General features: G+C 31.8%; 3 protein-coding genes across 3 annotated transcripts in view; 2 read left to right on the top strand and 1 right to left on the bottom strand.

The window, feature by feature from the left end:
- The window catches only part of LOC139487571 (ribosome biogenesis protein BMS1 homolog), a 41,477-nt gene that overhangs the window by 12,783 nt on the left and 1,303 nt on the right, over nucleotides 1-27,391 (bottom strand). The window contains exons 2-16 of the mRNA XM_071272459.1: nucleotides 21,082-21,261; nucleotides 20,579-20,769; nucleotides 20,142-20,221; nucleotides 19,446-19,634; nucleotides 18,752-18,894; nucleotides 18,293-18,414; nucleotides 17,565-17,764; nucleotides 16,895-17,025; nucleotides 6,779-6,899; nucleotides 6,084-6,119; nucleotides 4,868-5,579; nucleotides 4,333-4,434; nucleotides 2,620-2,774; nucleotides 1,919-2,000; nucleotides 35-148 (exon numbers count right to left, since the gene is read on the bottom strand). Of these exons, the coding sequence (XP_071128560.1) occupies nucleotides 35-148; nucleotides 1,919-2,000; nucleotides 2,620-2,774; nucleotides 4,333-4,434; nucleotides 4,868-5,579; nucleotides 6,084-6,119; nucleotides 6,779-6,899; nucleotides 16,895-17,025; nucleotides 17,565-17,764; nucleotides 18,293-18,414; nucleotides 18,752-18,894; nucleotides 19,446-19,634; nucleotides 20,142-20,221; nucleotides 20,579-20,769; nucleotides 21,082-21,248 (2,545 nt within the window). The 5' untranslated portion in view covers nucleotides 21,249-21,261. The remainder of the gene's footprint in view (nucleotides 1-34; nucleotides 149-1,918; nucleotides 2,001-2,619; nucleotides 2,775-4,332; nucleotides 4,435-4,867; nucleotides 5,580-6,083; nucleotides 6,120-6,778; nucleotides 6,900-16,894; nucleotides 17,026-17,564; nucleotides 17,765-18,292; nucleotides 18,415-18,751; nucleotides 18,895-19,445; nucleotides 19,635-20,141; nucleotides 20,222-20,578; nucleotides 20,770-21,081; nucleotides 21,262-27,391) is intronic.
- Nucleotides 7,519-8,338, top strand: LOC139487574 (serine-enriched protein-like). The gene has a single exon (XM_071272461.1). The coding sequence runs from the start codon at nucleotides 7,616-7,618 to the stop codon at nucleotides 8,336-8,338; it is 723 nt and encodes a 240-aa protein (XP_071128562.1). The 5' UTR covers nucleotides 7,519-7,615.
- Nucleotides 10,704-12,062, top strand: LOC139487573 (myosin heavy chain, clone 203-like). The gene has a single exon (XM_071272460.1). The coding sequence runs from the start codon at nucleotides 10,772-10,774 to the stop codon at nucleotides 11,900-11,902; it is 1,131 nt and encodes a 376-aa protein (XP_071128561.1). The 5' UTR covers nucleotides 10,704-10,771; the 3' UTR covers nucleotides 11,903-12,062.

Genomic DNA, 27,391 nt, shown 5'->3' on the forward strand with positions numbered 1-27,391 from the left:
TGTAATTAGTCATTGTCCCTTTGGTGAACCTCACCTTTCTCTTTATCTTCCTCTCCATCTCCTTCTTTTTCTTCATCATCATTATTGTCTGAGTCCTCATGGTGAACCTCACCAGTCTCCAAATCTTCAAAGTCACCATAAAGGTCATCTGTAAATGGAATAAGATTTACAACTTAAATAAACATACCATATTTCTTTTGTAAAAGAATATATTTTGTTTTAATGTTACAATAGCAAAATCAACAAGTAATTAACATCATGATTGAATTTAGACCATTGATAAGCAAGAACTAGAAATCAACAAGTAATTAACATCATGATTGAATTTAGACCATTGATAAGCAAGAACTAGAAATCAACAAGTAATTAACATCCTGATTGAATTTAGACCATTGATAAGCAAGAACTAGAAATCAATAAGTAATTAACATCCTGATTGAATTTAGACCATTGATAAGCAAGAACTAGAAATCAACAAGTAATTAACATCCTGATTGAATTTAGACCATTGATAAGCAAGAACTAGAAATCAACAAGTAATTAACATCATGATTGAATTTAGACCATTGATAAGCAAGAACTAGAAATCAACAAGTAATTAACATCATGATTGAATTTAGACCATTGATAAGCAAGAACTAGAAATCCACAAGTAATTAACATCATGATTGAATTTAGACCATTGATAAGCAAGAACTAGAAATCCACAAGTAATTAACATCATGATTGAATTTAGACCATTGATAAGCAAGAACTAGAAATCAACAAGTAATTAACATCATGATTGAATTTAGACCATTGATAAGCAAGAACTAGAAATCAACAAGTTGAAAAAACATTGTATATGAAGAGGGTGGTAAAGGGTTATTTTTGTGCAACGTGATAGCTGTTTTTTATTTCACGTTCAACGTGTTTTTACTTTTTTATTTGACGTTCAGTCGTGCAAGACGGGTGCCTCCTTCAACGTGTTCTGCTTATTTAATTTTTCGTGCATCGTGATTTTCAGTCTTATTTTGCGTGCTCGGTATTTTTCAAATAAAATTCAAACACTTGGCAGGGATCGTCAAGAAATACTTTTTTAAAAGCCGTAAACCAATTATATCATAAATGTGTATACTAAATCGTGAATATCAAGTAAAACAAAGAGTTAATATATACAAGAAGACAGTGACTCAGTCACAAAAGGTTCAAATAACAGTATTTATTTTTCGTGCAACGTTCAGTACAGAAATTATTTCACGTTCGACGTGAAATTATGTCTTATTTCACGTTTTTTTTGTGCAAGCACCCTCCCTTTACCACCCTCTATGAAGGGACTATCATCTCAACAATTGTAACTTTTTTATGTGGTCTTTGGTGAAATAAAGGTACTGCTCTATTGTTTCAATCTATAGGGTTTCTACTGTATCAAATTTAGGTCTTTCGCCATACATTTTTGTGGTTTATAATTTATCGCTTTAAGGATTTTTGTATGTAATGTATCATCTCTTAGGGTTTCTATTGTACCAGATTTTATATCATCTCTTAGGGTTTCTATTGTACCAGGTTTTTTTTAAATATCCATTAAATCTTTTTTCTTTCCATTGTGTACATTTTTAAGAATTTCTTTAAAATCAAATTTTTTAAAACAATTATTTAGATAAAATTGCAATGGTCAATAGATTAAAAAGTTTGTATTGAGTACATCAGGTTGTTTCTACAATCACAAGCTCTGTCAAGCACAGAACAAATGACGAAATAACTGTATTTTAATGTATGATTTGTATTTACCAACCACAAAATTACGGATGAACTTGCAAACTGCAAATGTAACATAAATGGCCATGTAAGCAGACTATGGATGGTTTTCTAAAATATGTAAGAAATACATTTGCTATTGAAACCACCATTATTAAAACACTGATGGATAAAGTATTACCATCTTGTTGTAATTGCTTGGCTGCATCTTCACTTTTTTCCCATTCTCCTGTTACAAAACAGTCTTTTATCAACTCACGTACCTACAACATATATAGGACATCTATGTTAGAAGTTTTAAAATGTACTTTTAACAACAACTAAGATGTATTGCTACTCAGGCAAATAACCTGGAAGAAATTACAGGACTGCGGTCTAATATAATTTTTAGGCGAATCAAACTGAAGTAGTAGAATGTGTACATTGAATACTACATACTCCATTAATATCAACTTTACTACATGACAGATATATTTATGGTAACTGACTTAGCCTCATCTTCTGACTATTAACCTTGGTCATTTTAAATCAATTTAGGTTATGACCAGCGAGCGGGTTATGATTAACAAATATGATATTTTCCTGACACGGCTCTGAAAATGTTCCCACTCTAGATAAAACCTATATGAAGAATGTTATGCAACAATATATCAATCACTTAAGTGGTTGAATAACAGTGAAGTGTGTACCTATCCTGGATAAAGAATTGATCAAAATAACCTAACATAATAAATGAATGTATTTACGAAATTGGACTAAAGATTTTGACCTTTTTCGCCTACAGCTTTCACTCTTAGTTGGCTTAAAAACAATTACACATTATCTCCTTCTAATTTTTTTTGTTATTTTTTCTACTACAAAAGTGTGATAGTCAATAATTACCTCTTCAATGTCCCATTCTTTCCCTTTTTGGACACTAAATTTAGAACAGTCAGTACTATTTATAGCCACTCTATCTGACTGTTCTGACTTCTGTTTCAATACTTTAAATAAACCTCCCAGCTCATCGTCACTTTCATTCTCTTCTTTATCTGCATCTGGAAAAACAAATCATGTTGACTATGATTAAAATCAAATACATTCTCACTACCACTATTATTTTACTGCTTTTTTTTTATCCCTGGCCTTGGCTGTAATGTTTGTAGACTTTATAATTATCGTTCATGCTGTATACTGATTGAAGAAAAGGAGAATGTTTTGGAGAACAGGAATGCCCCTGCTCAAGCTTGCATATAATACGTGAAAATACTTTTTGAGAGCAATTGATGCCACAGCTAGATTTAAACGAGAAGATAAGTTTTTTTCATGTTATAAAGGGGCAAAATTCTAGAACAGTAAATGACTCGCTGCCCCAATTCAAAAATTGTCTGAGTTTTGATTCTCAGCGTTGTTTATGAATTTTGTGTATATTAGCAGGATTTCAACATGCTAAATACATTCCTTCCTCAAACTTATTCAGAATGGAAACAAAAGTGGGAATAGAACTTCTGTCTTACATAAACTTTAGTGTTTTCTCATCAAAAAATAGAGTTACCGGTACTTTGTCTGAATTGCCACTGTTCTTCATGTAAGCTCAGAAAACTGCGGTTTCATCCACAACAACAAGTAACAAATCTACCACATGTAGAAGTGTCTAATGTTGTCACAGATACAGTCAACATATAATGACTGAGTTCATGACCCCTGCAATTTCATCACTGCTATACAAACATTTATAGTGGTTAGACTTTTGTAACCGTTTCTAATATTATCATTTTCACCAAAATTACAGGTTATATTTTGACTCTTAATCTAAAGTATCTGAAAACAGGAAATTGGTATATAACAGATGAGAAAAGTGCACACACATTACAATCCATCACTGTTGAGAAGCTGACCAGATATGAAGTCTTTCTGTTCAGTAGTATTGGAGAAATATGTGACAAAATATTTAGGAATTTGCAAGAGGAAGTAACCAACAGACAGATCCAAAAATGGCTCACACATTACCTCTCATATTTATCATGCTGCTGATTAAATATAAAAGTCATTCTGTTCAGTAGTGTTTGAGAAAACCGTGACAAAAATAAGTCAGACAAATGGACAGATATATATTGACAATGTGTCTAAAATAAAGGCCTAACACCTGGTGTGAGGATATTAAATCATTGTTCTTCATAAAAGCTCAGAATACTGCAGTTTCACCCATAACAACAAGTAACAAGTCCACCACATGTAGATATGTCTAATGTTGCCATGGATACAGTCAACATGTTGTGACTGAGTTCATGACCCCTGCACTTTCATCACTGCAAAAAAACTGGGTAGAATTTTGTAACTTTCTCTTTTAAGAAAACAAAAGGAAACCCACACCCATTAATACAAGTAATACTGAAGTTAATATAATTATCTCAACTTGTTATACAGCGAATTATATTCAATTATGCACTTCTTCAGGTAGTGTTCTATAATAGTGTACAGCTTTTTTCAATATCTCTCAAGCCTTCTGGTGGAAAAAGGGGCAGACTGATAGATAGACAGACAGGGGATTTCTGTATTATACTTTATCCCCCAAACTATTTTGCAAGATTTATATTTAAAATTATAATTTAATACCTTTTCGATAGATAAGTTTTCTGTAATTTATTCTCTCCCCTTGTCGTTTCTTATAAGCTACTGCTGCTGTTGATGTCAGATTGGATTTCCAGCGTAGTAAACCTGTAAATTGAATAATATCATCATTAAAGGCAGTCATACTTTATGGGAATATAATTGTCAACATAATAAAGAAGGGTCCATGTATCTTTGTTACCAGTTGTGTTTATGATGATGTCATCAACAACTAAAATATTGCAAAACATTACAAACAGAGTTATAAATCAAATTTTATGTCATTGTCAAATGAATAAAAATAAAATATATGTATTTTTTTTAACAAGAGTTGTTACCCTTACATTTGTGCTGCATATGCAGTATGTTTTGTAAACTATACAAAAAAAGTAAGTTTTAGCAGAGTTATAATGTGATTAAAACAGAAGAGACTTTTATAAGGCAATCATTTTAACAAAGATATCAACAGTTTTATTCATGAAAAAATAATGTGATAAAATTTATCCAGAACTGTTGTATCACACAGTTATTAATTCCCTACCTGCTTCTTCCTCATTTTCAACATTATCTCCATTTCTTTCATTGTTATCAATTTCATCATCATCCTCCTCATTACTTTCATCCTCTGATTCTTCCTCTGAATTTTCACTATCTGAATCATCCATTTCATCCCCACTACCTTGGAATGTCTGTATACTATCTGATGTTTTACTTTTCTGTGAGTCCACCTCCATGTCATTAGAACTATCTTCAGAAGTATCAGAATCATCACTATCAAAACCCTCTGAAAGACTAGATTTATTTACATTGTTTGATAATTTTGAGGTATTGAGAGCTTGTGTTTTAACATTTTTATTATCTGAAGTTAATTTTTTATTACTTAAAGATAAGTCCTTCCCTGCTTTCGAATCACAGGCATTACTTTTTGCTAAACTTTTAGGTTTCTTGAGAAGTTTTGTTTCTTCACTTTCCATTTCTGAATCCGAGTCTCCATCTGTTTCATCAGAAACTTCATCACTTTCATCTGTGTCATCGTCCTCGTCACTGTCAATATCACTGTTTTTATCTTCTTCAGACATCATTTCATCATTATCCTCTTCCTCAGATTCTTCCTCATCATCAGAACTTTCACTTTCACTTTCATTTGACTTAATTTTTCCACTTTTTGTTTCTTTATTAACAGATTTGGAAAACAACTGAACATTCTCATCGTCATCATCATCGCTGTCAGCAAATACTAGATTTTCTTCTATCTGTAAACAATTAAACTATACTATATAAAAATAATAATATCATAAAACATAATTTATATGTTAACTTCATTTCATGTCAATTTTTATTATCCAATCAAATCCCAGTATATATAAAACAGACTGAAACTCCATCTACCTATTGTTTGCAAACATCCAACCAAACATAGCAGGCAAGTTGTTCAAAGGTTTGGTTTGCATGTTTTTATAGAAGAGCTGTAAACGAGGTGGTAATTTTCTACAGACTTATACACAGACTTAAACAAAACAATGATATTTTCAAACATCAACAAATAAACAATTTTTGCTTAACCACACAAAAATAAGTGAATCTGCAGTACTTATGTAAGAAAATTGAGAAAAAAAACCAATACATTAAACTTTACATAACTAAAGAGAGCATGGTGGAAAGTTGTCTCATTGGCAATCATGCAACATCTCCTTAATTTTGTACCGATATTTAGCATAGTACATCAGACAAGGAAGTTTATTATAAAGATAAGTTACCTTCTGTTTCTTCTTTGATTTCTCTTGACTGTCAACCTAAAAAGAAATATACCTAGTTGGATACATGATTTGAAACTAAGGTAAAACAACAAACTAAATATCTTTAAACGACAACCATGCAAAAACAGCTTCCATGAAGGAAACAAACAATTTCAATAACTAAGAATATGTTTCCAATATGTATATCTGTAAATTAGTTTTTCTATAATATCTCTGCTTCATGTATCTCCAGTAATTAAAGTATGGTGAATGGCAGTGACTGAGAAAGAATAGTGCTTCCTATATACACACACCTGTGTGTAAGAATTTAACAAAATATCATATTTCATAGAGAAACTATGACTTTACAGTAGTGCATTTTAAGATGCTTTCTGAAAGGATCAACATTTTTATCAAAGTTTTTATGGCTGATTCAGTGCACCTCAAACATGATAGTGAAACATCCATCCTCCAATTCATACTTTCAATGTACAAAGGCCCATAGTTCTGGATCTGTAATAGTGGCAAAATAAGTGTTAAATATTTATAGCTTATCTATTACAAATAACTATCTTTCTTGTTTGATTTTTTAGGATTTTAGGACATTGTATAAATTACTTGAAACCCCCTACCAAAACTGCTTATAATAAACATTTACTTCAAATGTTTTTTCTTAATGTATTAAGATTTGTTTTCCAATGGCTTTAACATTATACCTGTCCATCTTCTGAGAATGGTAGGTTGTCTGTAAACTGTGCAGGACGTCTGCTTCGACCGTCTGCTGTGATGTCATCTGACTTCTTGGTATCTTCATCATCAGGACAACCACTGTCATACCTAGTGTAAATACAAACCAGTCAATTATTTTGAGTACATTGAAAACATGCCTTGGTCATGTAATATAAGTGAAAATTTCAAAATTTAAATTTGTCGCATGAAGGGTAAACTGTTTATGTACTACATGCATATCTTTATTTTATTGTAAAAAAACCACAAACTTTCTTTTGAAAAGTTTCAAATTTTGTCATACCGGTAAAAGTAAGGTCATACTTTACAGTTGCTATTGTCCACATTATTGAGTGGATAGTTGCCTCCTTATTTTTTAATTAGTTTAAAAAAAAATAAAAAAATTGCTTCATGTGTTTTTTAAAGAATGAGACAATACTAAAAGTAAAATTCTTTAGTTTATTTGATAAATTTCATTTAAGATATTACCAATTCTTTTGTTTTATCAATTTACATTTTTAGTTAACTGTGTAATTAATCCTGCAGTCTCAAAGAATAAAACTAATTGTAAGTGATCAATTAATTAATCAAGTTTCAGCACAATTATAATCAACACCCAAGCAATTATTGATCCAATTACTCAATATGTCCCATGGTAAGACACAAATCTCTCTATCAATCAACTCTGCCAAGTTCAGCTCTCTGTCAGAAGAGGAGCAATTCATTTCATATATTTTATATATAAATCACAATGTTCCAAACTTCAACATTAAAAATAAAATCATATTTGTTCAACATATTAGCATTCATCAACAATTATAACCAAAATGGATAGATGTGAATCCACTCTGGCTTTAGTGGATTTTGAACAAGTAGAACAGGATGGCTATTCCTCAGGATATGAATCCACACCATCAGACTCAGAGTCATCCACATCAACTCAGAAACCCAACAGTAACAGACTGATACCTATCAGTTACAACAGGGACCCAGTCAAGATCAAAGAAAAATTGACTTACAGAAATACACAAGCTCTGATAGAACAATTGAAGGTCATCTCATCCATACCAGAACTTTGTGATGTCACATTTGAAGTGGGTTCAGAAAAGGTCAAGGTTCATGGTGTCAAGGCCATCTTGGGAACAAGGAGCAGAGTTCTGTACAATCTTATCTTAAAGAAACAGAAAGAAGCTGAATTTCAGAGAAAAGCTGATAAAAAAGACAAGAAAAAGAAAACCTCCATTCAATCAGGCAAAGTGACCATTGTTGTGAAGAAGTATGAACCAGAGGACTTCAGAAAGATCATACAGTTCATACACAGTGGTTCTGTGGACATCAACAGTTCATGTGTAGCTGGACTTTTATGTGGTGCATCACAGTTTGGTCTGGATGACCTTGAAAGAGCATGCTGGGACTTTGTCAACCATTCTGTCAAATCAGGGACCATCTCAAAGATCATACCATCTGCCAAGAGATACAGCCATCATAAAACTGGACAAAGACTCCTTGAGAAGATATTTAGTGAAACACAGCAAAGTGTTGAATTGTAAATGACTGTTCAGTGCTTATTTTTGTTATACTATTAGTGCTATTATATGTTATACATTTTTAAAAATTAAACATAATCCTAATGCTAAAATTTTATTTTTATTTGTTATAAATGTTTCTTGCTTACAGTTTAACAAAAAGAAGCAGACCCAGTATACACAAATGAAACTGTCTGCTGTTTTAAAAGGTTAAATATACTGAAGGGGCAAAGATTTATCAGTTGAGATTGATTTCCAAATGCAACCCTTTGTCAAAGGTTTTACCAATTGTTGGCAGTAAAAAAAAAAGTAAAACATTTATTTATATTCATTCCTCCTTCACACTTACATTTTAAAACATTATCAAAATCAGAATAAATATCAATATGTGCAGAAGTTCAGTAAATCTGAAATGGTTTTTCTTCCTGTTGTTTTGATATAACTATGTCGTCTCAGTTAATTGTACAGTAAAATAACTAGTGGAAATGAAGAGGTTTTGAGTATAAATTTATGGCACAAAATCTCTACACAAAACAGGACAAAACAATAAGAAAAACAACAGTAAGGGAAGCAAACATAATGAGACTGGATAACTTTACTTTTTAGTGAAAAAAATCCTAATGCTAAATATTCAATTATAAAATGAACCAATTTGTTTTATTAACTCATCAAGTATATAATTACTGGGTCACATAACAGCATCAAGTTGTTGTTATTGATACATTCTGTCACATTGTGGCGTTGTCGTCTGCTTTGCTTTCACATTCTTCCCGTCACACTTTACACCAATCATCAAATCATTTCAAACTCCTTTCCAGGATTCAAGCAAAGGTGCACAATTTCTTTTACAGGGTGTTAAGTTGTGAATCTGCTTTTTAATTTGTAATCTGAATGGATTTGGGGTTTCACATAACAAAACATGGACAGCCAGCCATTTCTGCTTAAGAGTTTGTTAGTATGAACCTGTCAGATGGAAAATGACTCGTTTGCATGGCTAATTTGATTTTTGATTTGTGAGATTTTGTGGGTACAATATATTAAAACATTGTGTCATTTTACTTTTTTTTTTAAATTGAGGCGGAAGGTGACTCGCGTTCTTCCTTGAAATTTTAAAAATATTATCATTTTACTACATGCATCTATAAAACTTTACTCATGCCAAGTAATTTTTTATTTGAAACAAGGATAATTTCTACACAATTTTTGAAAAATGTCAAGTTAACAAAAACTTATGGCAGAAAAACAATGGAGGTATTACAATTTACAAATGTACTCCTGACAGAAACAAAGTTATATTAAATAGTGATCTTAATCAAGTAGTAATATTCTTTTATAATTTTAAGTCTTCATCTAAAAGAAAAAATATTTGATTTGATTTAAAGAAAGTGTTTTCTCAATTAAATTGTTCCCTATTTTTCATGTCAGGGCCTTTTATAGACAACTTTACATTAGGAATTTTTCTCATTGCTGAAGGCCTTATGGTTGCCCATAATTACTTAAATCCATTTTATTTGAACTTTGGTGAATACTATGTTTGTCTCATTCACAATTATACCACATCTTCTTATGTTTATATTGATGTGGTATAATTTGTCCCTCAGCATTTCAGTGTAATGAAGCATATTTTGCTATTATGACCTTACACCTGATAATACATCTATAACAAATGCAGGTAGTTTTCTTCATGAAAATTGAATATAAAAAAGATGTGGTACGACTGCCAATGAGACAACTCTCCACAAGAAACCAAAATGACACAGAAATTAACAACTATAGGTCACAGTACGGCCTTAACAATGAGCAAAGCCCATACCACATAGTCACTTATAAAAGACCACGAAATAACAATGTAAAAAAATCATATATAATAATTTCAATAATAGTTAGTTGGAATAGAATGGTTTAATTATGATTCAGTAAAGCATTTCTTTCATAAGAACTTTTTTGGAGGAAGTTTTAAGACTGGACTTGAAAATGTTACTGATATCGTACTTTTCTATACTTTCTATGGATTGTATTGCCATGTTGTTTTTTCAAATTTGTTTATTTGGGAAACAATTGAATGTTTTTAAATATGTTTTTGTAGATTTACCTGACTTTAAACTAAATTTATCTAATTCTAGTCTTCCCCTTTTTTCTTTAAAGTTGCAGACATAAATTAATTAATTTAAGATAACATTTCTTTTTTCTATACACTTACTTTAGTAAGTGCAGTTTTTAAGAGTCTACCTTTATTTAATATACATATGCATGATGGCATACACAATCAGTTATATGAAAATAGAATATTTCACATTTTATATATATGCCATTATTTCATAATTTAAAATGAAATACTTGAATTCAAAATTTGTAAATCATATATTGAAGAAAAATGATATGTGACAATATGGCAGGTAGACGTCTTTTAAGAGCAGAGAAGAAAAGTGAAGTAATCTGCAGTATTTATACGATATAATGCCCGGTAAAAGTGCTAAAAGGAAAAATGTTAGTTTATTGAGTGACTCGGAAAGTAAGAAACCTACAAAAAAGAAAACTAAAAAGAAGAATAAAAATTCAAATGTAAACACAGGTGAGCATGATTCAACAACAAACTCACCCAGCGGTTCCGATCGAGTACCTACACATGTAAACATAAACAAACGTAATATGAACAATCAGAATCATCAAGCACAGTTTAATCAGGCTGACCAAAACTTTATGTATCAACATGGTCCTTCATTCCCGTTGTCACAGCAATATTTCTGCTCTAGTCCTACAACAGGAATGTACCCACCACCTAGTATGCAACATGTTTCGCCTATTACTCAGTCACAAATATCACAACAGAGACCACCATGGGTGGATGAAATATTTCAACGCATGGACAAATTCCAAGAGAAACTTGATAAACTTGAACAAATTGATAGCATTGTTACTTCAATTAACGCCAAAGTTATCCGCCTTGAACAGGGTACTAAATCTCTCGATGACCGTATGGAACAGGTAGAAAAGTGTTCGCAGCACATCAGCGATAACTATGACAAACACAAGTGTGATCTAACGGAACTTAAAACAGAGGTCAATAACATTTCTAAATCTTTAAAAACTAACAGTAAGGAAGTTAAAAATGTTGGCCATGATTTTCGATCTTCTTTGTCTGATATGAAGAAGGAAAATGACAAACTAAAAGAAAGTTTTCTGGACGTCCAAATGAAATCAATGTCGAACAATTTGATTTTTTACAATATTCCAGAAACTGAAGTTGAAAATTGTCCAAATATTATACTTGACTTTTGCAAAGATACAATGAAGCTCGAAAACTCGGACCAAATTCAGCTGTCAGATGCTCATCGTATTGGTAGAAAAGGCGGGAAGACCAGACCAATATTAGCCAAATTCTCTTCATATGTACACCGTGAACTAGTGCGAAAAAACGCTAAAACATTGAAAAATTCGTCGTTTGGAATATCGGAACAGTTACCAACAGATGTTCAACAACGCAGGAAAGAACTACTACCACTCATGAAAGAACTCAGAGACCAAAATGTAAAAGCCTACTTTGTCAGGGACAAAATTCATGTTGGCGGCCAGGAATATAAACCTTAGCGGTTACCCAGAGAACATGCATACACTTTAAAATATTTATCATGGAACATTAATGGCTTAGAGTCTTGTTATGATGACAGTGATTTCTTGAACTTAATAAATAGTTATGATGTGTTATTTTTATGTGAAACATGGTTAAAAAAAGACATTTTAATAAATATTGAAGGTTTCACTATGGTAACTTCTGTTAATAGAAAGAAAAATATAGGTCAAAGAGAAGAAGGAGGTATTGCTGTTTTTTGTAAAAATAATATTTTTGAAGGTATTTCTATTGAAAAAGAATATGATCATGGTATTGTGCTTATAAAGTTTTCTAAGTTTTATTTTAATTTGAATGATGATTTATATATATGTTTTGTTTATATACCTCACGAAAAGTCTAATTTTAATCGAATTTGTGATAATGATTTTCATGATGATATAGAAAATATTTTTCTAGAATATAAATATAAAGGTTCAGTTATTATTTGTGGTGATATGAATAGCCGCACTGGCGAGCTAAATGATATTCTTGAGACTGATAATTTAGATAAGTATATCGACTGCGTTGAGCCCGATGTATCTCCTATAATTTCAACACGATGCTCGATGGACAAAGTAATAAACGCATACGGACGAAAGTTAATACAACTATGTTACAATACAGGACTAACTATTGCGAATGGTCGTCTCGGTAATGATTCTCTTGGATCTTATACTTTTTGTACATCTAGGGGTCAAAGTGTAAATGATTACTTGCTGGTTTGTCCCGAAAATTATGATATTATCAAGAACTTTGGTGTAATAGACTTTAATGAATTTTCTGATCATGCTCCTTTATCATACGAGATATGTCTAAATAACAATATTAAGTGCAACAGTTTGCCTAGTAATCACAAATACCTTAAATGGGACTCTAGTAAAAACCAAGACTATATTCAACTGCTATCACAACATAATGAGATACTTAGTTCGTTGGTTAGAAACATGAATAGTGCCGATGATGTTAATAATGCAGTAAGGGAGATAAACCGTATTTTATATGACAGTGCTTTTGCTGTTTTTGGTAAAACTGTACATAAACGTAGCGCAACATATGTGAAACGTCATGACAACGATTGGTTTAACTAAAACTGTGCTTCTGCGAGACGAGACTTTAACTCTGCTAGAAATTTTTATCAACGTCATCCAACTGATGCTAATCGCCAGCATTTTATTTTAGCTCGAAACAAGTACAACCGAACAAAACGGTTGGCGGTGACCAACTATAAGCGAGCTAAAGGTCAGGAACTCTGCGAATTTGCCAAATCTGACCCTCGAAAATTTTGGTCGGCATTCAAACCAATGAACAAAAATAAATGTCTTGCTGACAGTGACTTACTTATTAAACATTTCGAACAGTTACTTGGTGGAAACCCTCCTGACATCTGCGAAGAAGTTATAAATTTGATTGAATCTAACTCGTTTTTAAATGACATTGTTATAGATTCGCTGGATACTGAAATATCCGAAGATGAAATTTTGCAGTCTATCTCAAAACTTAAAACTGGAAAAAGTGCGGGAAGTGACAGTATTATTAATGAAATGTTTATTGCCGGGCCGAACTTTTTTGCTCCGATTTTGAAAATGCTATTTAATTTCATATTCAATAGGGGAATTTTCCCTGATTTTTGGACAGAAGGAATCCTCATAACAGTTCCAAAAAGTGGAGACTTATCTGACCCAAATAATTACCGTCCTATAATTTTAGTTAGTGTGATGTCAAAAATTTTTACATCTATTTTGACTAACAGATTAATCAATTGGGCCGATGACGAAGAAAAGCTTATCGACAACCAGTTCGGATTTCGACCAAACCGGTCAACTGTTGATGCCATATTTATTTTACATGGAATCATATCACACATATTACATCAGAAGTCTAAAGTTTATTGTGCTTTTGTCGATTTCCGCAAAGCCTTTGATAAGGTAATTCGGAGAATTCTCTGGTACAAGTTATTACAAAGTGGAGTTAGTGGGAAATTTATAACAATTATTAAAGCAGTATATGAAACCGTGCGTCTACGAATTAGAACGAAAGATGGCTTATCTGATGCGTTTGTAAACTTTCTTGGAGTGAAACAAGGGGAACCACTCTCTCCTCTCTTGTTCCTATTTTTCATAAATGATATAATCAGTGATATACAAGTTGATAACAATGGTGACATATTCGAACTTAATGGTTACCTCATATATTTGATATTATTTGCTGACGATACAGTTCTGCTAGCAAAGTCTCCCGATGCATTGCAAATTTTATTAGATAAACTTTCATTCTACTGCAGGAGATGGAATATAACTGTAAATACGGACAAAACAAAAATTGTTGTTTTTCGAAATGGTTGGAAGCCCGTAACTGACCATTTTTATTTCGAAGGCCAAGAACTTGAAATCGTCAAATCATATATATACCTTGGTATGCTGCTACATTTCAATGGCAAATTTGTTCAAACTCAAAAAAGAATGGCACAACAGGGAGCTAGAGCTCTATCATCTTTAATCAACTCTATGAAAAGAGTATTCATTGGTCCAATTCAACAATGTTTTTTATTCAATAGTATGGTTGGATCCGTTCTGAACTATGCGTCCGAGGTGTGGGGATTTCATCGGGCCAACGAAGTAGAATATGTTCATAATCGTTTTTGTCGATATATACTCAACTTGGGTAAAACTGTTCCAATTTTGTTTTTATGTGGTGAACTCGGACACTTTCCGATGTGTATTTCAAGAAAATATAGAATTGTTAAATATTGGTTGCATTTAATTAAGGAACAACCAAATATTGTGTATGATGTATATAAAGTTTTATGTATTGATGCTACTAATGGCAAAACAAATTGGGCATCCAATGTAAGAGACCTTTTGTTTAGTTTAGGTTTGAATTATATATGGATTAACCAGGATCACATAAATGTGTCATTTGACCTTATTAAATCACGTATCAACGATCAATATTATCAAAGCTGGTATGCTAATATTAATGCCTGTGAAAAACTGTCTATCTATAAATGTTTCAAACTAGATTTTTGTATGGAGAATTATTTACAATATGATTTTAATACCAATATACTTACAAAACTACGTAGTGGAAGCTTAAAATTATATTTAGAAACAGGTCGCTATGACAATATTCCTAGAGACAATCGTATTTGTAAATGTTGTAAAATGAATAATATTGAAGATGAATATCATTTTGTGTTGATTTGTCCTGCATATAGAACACTAAGATGTAATTTTTTGCCAAAGTATTATTGTTCATGGCCAAATACACGAAAGCTAATTTTTCTGTTACAAGCTGGGTCAAAAAGCTTAACAAAAAATCTTTGTAATTATCTTAAAGCTGCATGGAAACTAAGATTGCAAATTATCAGTTAATATATAATTATTCATATTATTATAAGTTATCTCTGCATTATTTAATTTATTTAATTGTCCTCTGTATTCTGTCATATTTGTCATATTTGTATATACCTTGTTTTATGCTAAAGCAATGTTGTTGCTAATGCAATAAAGATTCATTCATTCATATTGTTTTTTAAAAAGATAATTTTAAATGTCAGATTTTATAAACATTTTTGATTTAATTACAATACATTAATCATATTTGCTCATTTTCCCTCAATGATAATTATACACAAGGATTAATCAAACTAGTTTTACTAACTTATCAACTAATCAACTGAATGAATTGAATACCTTGATGACCCCAAGCCAAAGACAAGCCTACAACTCAGTGGAACTGTAATTGACAGAAATGTCTCCATGTCTAAATTTTAATGCCATTTTATGCTACTTGTCAAAAAGGAGCAATTCATTTCATAATATTTCATGTATATAAATACAGAAATATGAAAGTAAAAATCAATTCATATTATATCTCTGTTTATACACACAAATATACAACAATTACAAAATGGATAGAAGTGAATCCACTCTGGCTTTAGTGGACTTTGAACAAGTAGAACAGGATGACTATTCCTCTGGATATGAATCCACACCATCAGACTCAGAGTCATCAACATCAACTAAAAAACTACACAGTAACAGACTGATACCTATCAGACACAACAGGGACCCAGTCAAGATAAAAGAAAAGATGACCTACAGAAATACACAAGCTCTGACAGAACAACTGAAGGTCATTTCATCCATACCAGAACTTTGTGATGTCACATTTGAAGTGGGTTCAGAAAAGGTCAAAGTTCATGGTGTCAAGGCCATTTTGGGAACAAGAAGCAGAGTGCTGTTCAATCTTATCTTAAAGAAACAGAAAGAAGCTGAATTTCAGAGAAAAGCTGACAAAAAAGACAAGAAAAAGAAAACCTCCATTCAATCAGACAAAGTGACCATTGTTGTGAAGAAGTATGAACCAGAGGACTTCAGAAAGATCATACAGTTCATACACAGTGGTTCTGTGGACATCAACAGTTCATGTGTAGCTGGACTTTTATGTGGTGCATCACAGTTTGGTCTGGATGACCTTGAAAGAGCATGCTGGGACTTTGTCAACCATTCTGTTAAATCAGGGACCATCTCAAAGGTTATACCAGCTGCTAAGAGATACAGTCATCATAAAACTGGACAGAGACTCCTGGAGAAGATATTTAGTGAAACAGAGCAAAGTGTTGACCTTTGACTTTAAGTGCTGACTGATTGTTTTGTTTAAACCTTAGTGCTATGTTGTTAATGATGTGCTTACCATGTGCTTATTATTTGTGATATTAAATATGTAGCAAATTTCACTTATAGATTTTCTTTTTTCTTGTTCACATCTTGTGTGTGGTTATTAATAATGGTACAATGTAGATCCTGTTTAAAACAAAATTACCATTACTAACTAAATAGTAATAATTTCACTGACAAGTTAATCCATCAATATCACATGATCATCACTGCACCACATGCTATATTCAGTAAAATTACACATACAATATAAAGATAACTAGTCAGCAAACCTTATATTCTTGTACCTACCCTTCCATATCACCATCTGTGATTGGTGCAGTACCAGAAAACATAGTCACATGACTTGAAGTCATCTTCTTATCCAATGGGTCCTCAACATTCATCAAAGATGCTACAAATTCATTTGCTGGAGCTGAATTCTAAAATACATGACACACTTTTAAAAATATGATTTTAATTTTTGTTTAGTTCTTTGAATTTCTTCCGAAAAAGTAACTAACAAGAGATAAAATTATTTTTCAGGTAAAATTTGAGTAAGATTTCAGCAAGATACTATAATTTTCCAACTCTGTTGATTTTTTTAGATCCGGTTGGATAATAATTCCTGAATATTTTATTCAGTCTAAGAAACCTTTTTTGTTAAGATGATATTTACCTTAGATCTCCTTCTGTCCATATAAACTTATTTTGGTTCTCAACAAAATATTTTACATTGCTTTAAAAAATTTCATAGCCCAAAATGGAGGATGAGGGACAAACCTTTTTTTAAACTTGAATTTACTCCATCATCAGCTTAAACAAGGTTCTTGCATACAATTTGAATTTTGTTGAAAAATAATGGGTGTTATTTCAATGTATACTTCACCAACATTTCTACGTTAAGCACATTGTATACATATTTATGTTTAGAAAGATCAATGTTGTAATACAACAAAAATCTATGAAATTTCCTCTATACCTCATCAGCTTGTGTATGTGAATGACTGCCACCAAGATCTATATATACAGCATCCTTGTCATAGACAATACCACCAACACCTGACATGGGGGCATATATCATCCTCTCCTTGGCACTGAGGGACCGTCTCTTCTCACGGTCAGGACTTGGACAGGGGTCAGGTAAGAAGTGCATATCACTGATAGAATAATCACCACAACCTGTAACAAATAAATCATTACAACAAATTTATATAAAATACAAATGAAAAACAGCAATAATAGAACTGCTGATAATATTAATGGTTATTCTTCAGTTTATCATGAGATTGCTTCTTAGTTTAGTGTGCCATCCATTTTTGCCAAACTAGTACACATTTGTGTTCAGGGACCAGCTGAAGCCCACAGAGACTACTGAGTTGAGGGTTTCCTTGCTGTATTAAAGAACTATTGGTGGCATTGGGCTGTTTTCTGCTCTTTGGTCGGCTTGTTGTATCTTTGACACATCCCCTGTTTCCATTCTATATTTTATTAAACAGATTATATACATGGCCTGTCACATATTTTCTTTATCTGATATATTTTCTGTGTAATAGCTTAATAAATTACATGGATCTCAGATCTGTCGGTCTGATCAGACTATTTAGAGAAAGAAAAATATCAGTAAGATGTTTTCTTATATTTTTGACGAAACATAAATAATATCTGTGACATAAACATGATAACAGCATATCAAATCTATAAAATTACCTGGAATATGAACTGTTATATGGTTTTTCATGTGTGTACCCCTGACATAGCCATACAGTGACACTTTACGATCAGATTTAGGCTTCTGTCGTAACAATTCAGGATCAGATATATCCTCCATTCTGAAAATATACATGACAAGAAAATAAAACAAACTGGTCATAATATTCTGATATTTCCTTTACTTGTGTTTTATTGAAATTTGTCATTATCTCTATGCTGACCTTGAAATAACTAAGTAACAAAATTAAGCAATTGATTTTTACAGTTTCTCCAAAGAGATACAAGGAATCTATACTAAAACTTTATCAAAATATTTATCTTATTCTACATTTGATCTGATATCTAATATAAAGCAAAGCTGAAATAGGATATTTGACAAACTTGCTTTGAGCATTAACCATATTGCATATGAAAGATGTAAATATATAAAATAAATGTCTAATTCTTGCACTATACCTATCTGCTATGACATAAGGATGTGTTATTCTCCATTGAAGAGGTCTAAATTTCATCACAGAGATAAACCGACAAAGATTATGGACCTCTGTTTTCTGGTATTCACCATTCACCATTCCAGACAGATAAAATAACTTTGCACCCTGTAAATAAAAATAGAAATTAATGAAAAAGAAGCAGATAAAACCACATATCAATGCATAGGGAAATATATATACATTATCCCTATTATGGGAGCTGTGAAACTTAACCAAAAAATAAGTGACATTTGAACTATGGACTCCTATAACAATCACTTTTCCCCTTTGTAGCCATCATACACTTTCTCTCGTGACGTGAACATTTTAATGGAACTGTGATGTCCCGTAATGGAAGACAAATAGCGATAAGATTGTCAATTTGTATTTGAATAGTTTTGTTGGGATACCTTTTCATTGATGCTTATTACATATTTCCTTTTTTTCTTCATTTTGGAGGGGCATTTATTTTTCTAAATGTTTAACAATTGGCAAAAATGTGAGACTAAACTGTAAAACAAAATATATATTTACAGAAAATATTGGTACAGCAAAGGGACAAAAAATCTATTGCTGTCCTTCATCTTGACATTTACTGTAAAGGTTTCAACAACTCATACTCTTTCTTATCACACATCTGTCAGATTTACAACTACAGATATGTTCCCATATCTCACCTGGTAAACTTCAGTCCAGAACCTGTGTTTTAGTCTCTTTTTGGTCTTCCTCATTTTCTTGTTGTCTTTAAATGAGTCTAGATGTGTGAGTACACCCATTATACGAGGGAATCCATGGACCTGACAGATGTTTAAAAACTCAAAAGTCTCCATCTCAAATCCAAAACTAGCATCTACTAGTAACAACACCTGAAATTAAAACATTTCTGTTAATATTGTTACATACATTTATCAGTGATAGCACTTAAATTCATACATTTAGTGAAACATTATTGAACTATATCCAAGAATTACATGTCTTACATTGAATAATCAAACAAAATAAAGCATTTTTATCAAAGACATCCACACATTATTCTTACATGTTTGGTTGTAGTGAAGATGAATATGTGAAACGATATTAGATAAACAGATCAAAGTGATAGTATTAGCTTACACTGACTTATAGGACTAAATTCTTATAACAAACCTTTATTAATTGTCCATTCATAAATTTAAGGTTGACCGTATACAGATTTGGCTACTATATCTAGGTACTTTTTGGTCATATAGGTCTTCAACTGTTTCTTGGGAATCAAAAATTTTGCTTTGAGGATTATTTTGATGAAGGTAAATCTAGAAAATCTTGCTTTGGAAACATATATCATGACATTTAAAAAAGTGATGTTCCTATTTTTTTTATCAAGTAAGTCTTACCAGATCAGCAACTTTTGCTACATCAATCATGGCATTAATATCATTATTACATTCAACAATGGTTAATCTTCTATTTTTACCTGAAAAGAAATGTAATAACCAGTAGCTAAATAAACATATTAAAACACACACATAATTATCAACTGTTTCTTTAATCAGTTACAAAATACATGTATTCAATGCAATAATCTCCCTCAAAATCTTTGAATGCAAAAAAGATCCAGTTTAAGATGCATATGGAAGATATCTTTTGACACACCATTATAATTTTGATATGGACAGGTTAGTGTAACTAAAAACTAAAAATTATGACAAAATTAATTTCAAAACCTTCATGTAAGAATCTTTTTTTTAATGTACTAAGAGAGAACTCTCAAAATGAAACTTCATATAATAAAATTAAAAAAAAAAGGATCAAAACCAAATCATTAACCTACCAGCTACAACTGTGACTGGTCCCTGTACATTAGCTAATCTTTGTTTGGCGTAATTCTTCACTATACATTGAAAGAGAGTTGTCTTCCCTACTTTAGGTGGTCCCACAATGGCCACCACAACAGGGGGAGGTTCTACAGGGGTTCTGTCTACTAATGGTATATGATGTTTCTTTGTCTTTAAATCTTGACTCCTATAAATGACAAAAATGGATTTATATATGTATATTCATGTGTTATGGGTTCTGTCTGACAATTGATGAGGAGAAAACTTACCATTTATATTTACTATAAAGAAAAATAAATTATTATCAATTGATTTCACTGCATTATTTATCAAGATTTAAGGTTTATTTTTGTTAAGCAGCTTTTTACACAATACTACTGTTACCTGAGAGGAAATATTGAACAATTAATATTGAAACATACACCATATCACAATGATTCAAAATACAATAAATCTCGTCTCCATGGCAAGCAACAAAGTTGCATATTCAAAGTTTTACCTCTGAACAATTTTAGCAGTTTTTCTAGCATGCTGTATAGAAAAAGCTCTAGGATTCCTCTGCTGGGGGGTCAAGTCTTGTTGATGATCTTTCTTGGATTTTTTCTTTTCAGCTTTAGGTCCAGCTTGCCGTTTACGATGGACCTTTTTATGGTCTTCTCCTTCCATAATTGCTCAAAAACTGAAAGAAAATAGTATGTCAACTTTTTTATTTTTAAGAAATTTCCCTCTTTTCTTAGAATTCTTGCAAATCGTGAGTAAGCATTGATTCTAATGACCAAATATTATTGCCCTGAACTCATTGTTCCACAAAAGGAGAAACCATAAATGTGAACTACATGTACTGTTGATTCATTAATATACGTTCAGGCCTCTACAATAACTTTTATTTCAACTTGTCCTACACTTGTCCAGTAGGACAAGTACATACCAAAACTTACTTGTCCGAATGAAATTGTTACTTGTCCAATATTTTTTTTTTAAATACCCTTTTAACATTTTAAGTTCATTAACGTAGAACAAAACGGATTTAAACAATAGAACAGAATTGGATGCATTTCTTTTGAAATACTTTTCAAAAATATGAGTTAAGTACAACATGTCATGTCACAGGACTTAGGTTCTGGTTTTCATCAATGCCAGTCTCATCAGACTCATGAGTCACCATCTGATAGGCCTTTACACTCATTGGAATTGTATCCTGTTGTTTTTAAGTTGAAACGTGTCGCTCACCTTGGTCTATGTGAATATTAAAAAAAGGATGCAGATGGATTCATGACAAAATTGTGATTTGGTGATGTGTTTGTACATCTTACTTTACTGAACATTCTTGCTGTTTACAATTATCTCTATCTATAATGAACTTGGCCCAGTGGAAAATGTTGGAAAAAATTTACAAATTTTCATAAAATTGTTAAAAATTGACAATAACTCCTAAAGGGGTCAATTGACAATTTCGGTCATGTTGACTTACTTGTATATCTTACTTTGCTAAACATAATTATTGCTGTTTACAGTTTATCCCTCTCTATAATAATATTCAAGATAATAACCAAAAACAGCAAAATTTCTTTAAAATTATCAATTCAGGGGCAGCAACCCAACAAAAGGTTGTCCGATTCATCTGAAAATTTCAGGGCATGTAGATCTTGACCTGATAAACAATTTTACTCCAGTCATATTTCCTCTAAATGCTTTGGTTTTGGAGTAATAAGCCAAAAACTGCATTTTACCCCTTCATGTAGGTTCTATTTTTAACCATGGTGGCCATCTTGATTGGTTGGCTGGGTCACCGGACACTTTTTTTAAACTAGAAACCCCAAAGATGATTGTGGCCAAGTTTGGATTAATTTGGCCCAGTAGTTTCAGAGGAGAAGATTTTTGTAACAGATTACTAAGATTTACGAAAAATGGTTAAAAATTGACTATAAAGGGCAATAACTCCTAAAGGGGTCAACTGACCATTTCGATAATGTTACCTTATTTGTAAATCTTACTTTGCTGAACATTACTGCTGTTTACAGTTTATCTCTATCTATAATAATATTCAAGATAATAACCAAAAACAGTAAAATTTCCTTAAAATTACAAATTTAGGGGCGGCAACCCAACAACGGGTTGGCCGATTCATCTGAAAATTTCAGGGCATTTAGATCTTGACCTGATAAACAATTTTAATCCGTCATATTTGCTCTAAATGCTTTGGTTTTGGAGTTATAAGCCAAAAACTGCATTTTACACCTATGTTTTATTTTTAGCCATGGGGGCCATCTTGGTTGGGTGGCCGGGTCATCAGACACATTTTTAAAACTAGATTGTGGCCAAGTTTGGTTTAATTTGGCCCAGTAGTTTCAGAGGAGAAGATTTTTGTAAAAGATAACGACGCCAGACACAAAGTGATGAGAAAAGCTCACTTGGCCCTTTGGACCAGGTGAACTAAAAAGTGTATTCAAATGCAATCAATAAAAAGAAGAAGAAATATATAAGGTCTGATTGCCAATGAGACAACTCTCTGCAAGAGACCAAATGACACAGAAATTAACAACTATAGGTCACCATATTGCAAGTATTGTTTTTTTTTCTACTTATGATCAAATATGATTTTGTGAATTTTATGGTAAATAAAAAACAATATTTTTGTGAAAAATTACTGGTATGGTATGTATTATTATAAGGAACAGAATAAGGTAGCAAAATGAGGTACTGATTTGTCTTGGTGGAAATGTCTCCTGCCTTGCCAAACTTTCTATCAATCATGTCTACTAAATATGTCTCATACGGTGCCAAACTGTCTGTTAAACTTGGAGCTGAATCTTTCCAAGTGACAACTTTCCTGTAAAGTTACCTTATCTTTGTTCTGGACCATATGAGTATTTGGACCATAGGCGTATGGTCATGACCATATGTGTATACTCATATGGTCCGACCGTACGCGTATGATCAGACCATATGAGTATAATACTCGTTTGGTTATTAACGGGCGGGACCATTTGAGTATTTGGACCATATAGGTATGTTTTTTTTTAAAATTACATTACAAAAGTTTCAATAATACAAAAACTTAATCTAAAAAAACAATGATGGTTACATGACAATGTATTATTTTTATAATTCAAATACTACATAAAAATTAAATATTGATGCCATAGTTAGTTTACATCGCTAATTACATTCTTGCATGTAGACTTGGGGTGACATTTACTTCCAACCGGTCTCATAGCTGTTTTGCATTTGCAAGTCTTGGTTGTGCTCAATCCTTTTCATGTACACCTTTTGTTTGCGAGTGAAAAGCTAGCCTTTTTGTAGCTGCGTACAGTGTTCCCAAGGTCTTGAGCCAATCCAATATGTCGACGGTGTTTTTAAGAAGCTCTAGATCTCAAATATCGTAGCATGACTGCAATACACCATACTCACAAGATAACTTAAATAACTTATGTTACTAACTTTCCAGTGACCTTTTGTGTAACAGTTCATCACGAAATTTTTGGAATTTATTTTTTTAAGTCAACATATTGCCATTCACTCGTAATAACAAATCGGTAATGACCATCGGTATAAAATGTGATTATTATAGTTTTGACAAGTAAGTAAAATGAACTTTGTGAAACTTCTTATTTTTATTCAGCTAATCGTTTTATTATTATATAATAATAAAATAACCTATATGATAGCGTCTTTTTAATGATTGGTCATACCATATGAAGAGTTTAGAAGTATTAAAAGTAAACTGTAACACTAACAGAGTGTTAATAACCCCGACCATAGGCGTATGGTCGGACCATATGAGTATATACCCATATGGTCATGATCATACACGTATGGTCCAAATACTCATATGGTCCGGAACATCTACAAAGCGCATCATTGATTCAGATCAGTAAGACTGGTTTCCTAGAATAGTATACATTTTACCTGTTAAAAAGTGCCTGACAAAGAACCAGTTAAAAATTATCGATTGCAAGTAAATGTGTTGAAGAAAAAGGTTTGCATTTAAATAAACAAAATACAGAAACATGTCAAATTAATTTTTGTTTTTTGTTTATAATTATACTTTGTTCATCAAAAATGGATGAAATTTGTTTTCTGCAGAATATTTGTACTTGTCCCGACAGACAAGCGTGATACATCTTTTACTTGTCCGACCTTTTTTCCATCTGGTACCGGACAATCAGACAAGCCTTATTGTCGAGGCCTGTCGTTGGATACAAAATTTCATGGATTTTGTTGGAACAGGAGAACCACAAATTAAAATGATCTACGAATTACATATTTCCTAAAGGTTAACTTTATAAAAACCAGGAAATAAAATGGGTGCCGATTTGACCAGATGCAGATTTAACCAGGTGCTGATTTGACTTTATCTATGTGTTCAGATTTGACTTGCAACGGATGATTTCAATTAGTCGATGTGAATATTAAGGGGCAAAGTTCCCCGTAAAGGTAGAATTTTTTTTTTAAATCAAGATTTTCATTCTACTAATGGACTCAAAATCGTTAACTTTTAAAATTCAGACTTTTTTATTTTCCCGCATTTGCGCAGACATCTCTTTCTTTCTGTTGGTTTTGTTTGTCAAGAGACTTGTAAAATACTGGAATGAACTTCATATTGTTTCTGTAAATTTATTGTTTTTGATGATTCTTTGAAAATAATTTAAAAAAACGTTACAGGATAGCGTTTCTTTGTTTACATTAAAAAATAAATAAATTTGGTGTATTAACTGTCTTCTGATTGGTTAAAAGTATTAGTTTTATTTTCAATGTTGTCAATTTTGATGGCGACACGCCCACTCTGACGTTGTGTATTCATACGCCAACATGTGTGTACGTTGTTATTGTTTATGTAAATAATATAAAACGTTCTTTGAGCCTTATTTTTGGTAGAAATTTATTTATAATGAATGGCAATAATTTATTTTGATTTTATTGAACCATAAAACTAAATTTTGACTCTTCACATTTGACATAATTCGCTTCGCGGATTATTCAATGTGAAGGTTCGCGGATTATTCAATGTGAAGAGTCAAAAATTAGTTTTATGGTTCAATAAATCTTAATATCTTTTGATAGTCTTCATGTAAAGAATGAAAAAAAAAGAACAGCTAGAACATGTGGAAGGTTGAAACTATTGGAATCATTTGTTGTTTAATGTAATTTCGTTTCTTTAGTTTAGGATTCAATTTAGACCAATGGAAGAGATCTGCATCTTCTAAATCTAAACATTCAATCAAAGTTGATGGTTAATTATCTAAAATTCAACTAGTTGAATTCTGTCATTTAACAACAACTACAATTATTTTTGAAATCTTAATAGTGTACGACTGAACTGCAGGCTAGGGCCATTTTCCATTTTTTGTGACAGTACATGTACTCTTTTTTTTCTTAAGAAAGTTAGGACTGAAAAATCTATTCAGTTTTAAATTTCCATTGATAAAGTTCCCAGTTACATCTCTCATCACAGGCATACAGCTGGTACTAATAAAAATAACAATATGATTGATGTAAACTGTGTGAAGCTTGTTTCCAAATCCTACATTTTGAAATATTTGTAAAATTCATGAATAAATAGGTTTAAACTACAAAATGCACCATTTGTAATTCTTTTTGTAACTACATGTATTACAATGATTATGTTGGTACACAAAATTTAGTTTTAATGGAAGACTACTTATCATATACTAAATGTCACATTTTAAGTGTTTATTTTAGTGGATAATTATGTCATAAATTGAGGTGTTCCTGAATTGGAGGAAGATTCTCAAAACAGAGTTTTGCAGAAAAAAATGGAAAAGATCGTTTCTCTCCATGATTTCATGTAGCCCCTCTGACTTCCTGTTTACTTTGAAAGTTGTTGACCTACAAATTAAAGTATTGCATGTTGATGTTTGAATCATCTACAGCAAACATCATTATGTTTAAAGGAGTATGTTAGATAAGGTCCTAAAATGGCCCCCTTTTTTTAGCGTAAATTTCAAATTTCAAATTTCGGATTTATTTACCAATATCACGATAAATTATAGCTAATAATATATTGACTAGATAGGATGTAAGCCATTTTATTGAAAATTTCACGTTTCTGCGTTTCATTATGACGTCACAAGTTGTACTCGTATTGATTTTTCACGAAAAAATCAATGAAAATGGGTAAATTTCCATAGATTATTGGACAGGAAACATAGAGCGAATACGTCCACAACAAAGATCTTTTAAAATAATGTTTGTGAAGACATTTCACATATCTTATTTGAATATTAAGCTTGTCGACACCTACGCTCTATGTTTCCTGGTCCTTTATTTGGTTGAAATCCAGCTGATTTTGTCAAATTTCACAAAAATCCCTTATCTTGACCTTTTTGTGATGTAAAAATCAACGTGTTAGAATTAAACTATGTCAAAAACAGTTCTGTTTAACTTTCTCACATGTCTTTAAAGCAACTTAAAGCATTTATTGTCTTGTAACTATGAACTTTATAATTGGGGCCAAATATGGCCCTTACCGAACTTACTCCTTTAACAAATACTATTTTTTAATAAGTGCACTATCTTTGAGAATGATTTACAAAATGTAAATAACCAGTGAAGGATATCCCTGCTTATGCGTAGTGTGGCATTCCAACAATGACGTCACTATAAAATATAATGTAGGTTGGATACATTTAGAATATCTCGTCATACTGATTTTTCCGGATTGTAAAAGAAACGTACGTGTAAATAGTGTAAAGGAGAGCTCATTATACGATAATTTCGAGAGAAACAGAAGGGAAATGTGTAAAAAAGTGTTTAAAGTCAATTTATTCATTTGTGTCTCCCCATCT

Source organism: Mytilus edulis, chromosome 9 (assembly GCF_963676685.1).
Source record: "Mytilus edulis chromosome 9, xbMytEdul2.2, whole genome shotgun sequence".
In the NCBI taxonomy this organism is placed as follows: domain Eukaryota; kingdom Metazoa; phylum Mollusca; class Bivalvia; order Mytilida; family Mytilidae; genus Mytilus; species Mytilus edulis.

What these genes read in the sequence shown, in the direction of transcription:
- LOC139487574 (XM_071272461.1), top strand. Translation starts at nt 7,616, where the DNA reads ATGGATAGATGTGAATCCACTCTGGCTTTAGTGGATTTTGAACAAGTA.
- LOC139487573 (XM_071272460.1), top strand. Translation starts at nt 10,772, where the DNA reads ATGCCCGGTAAAAGTGCTAAAAGGAAAAATGTTAGTTTATTGAGTGAC.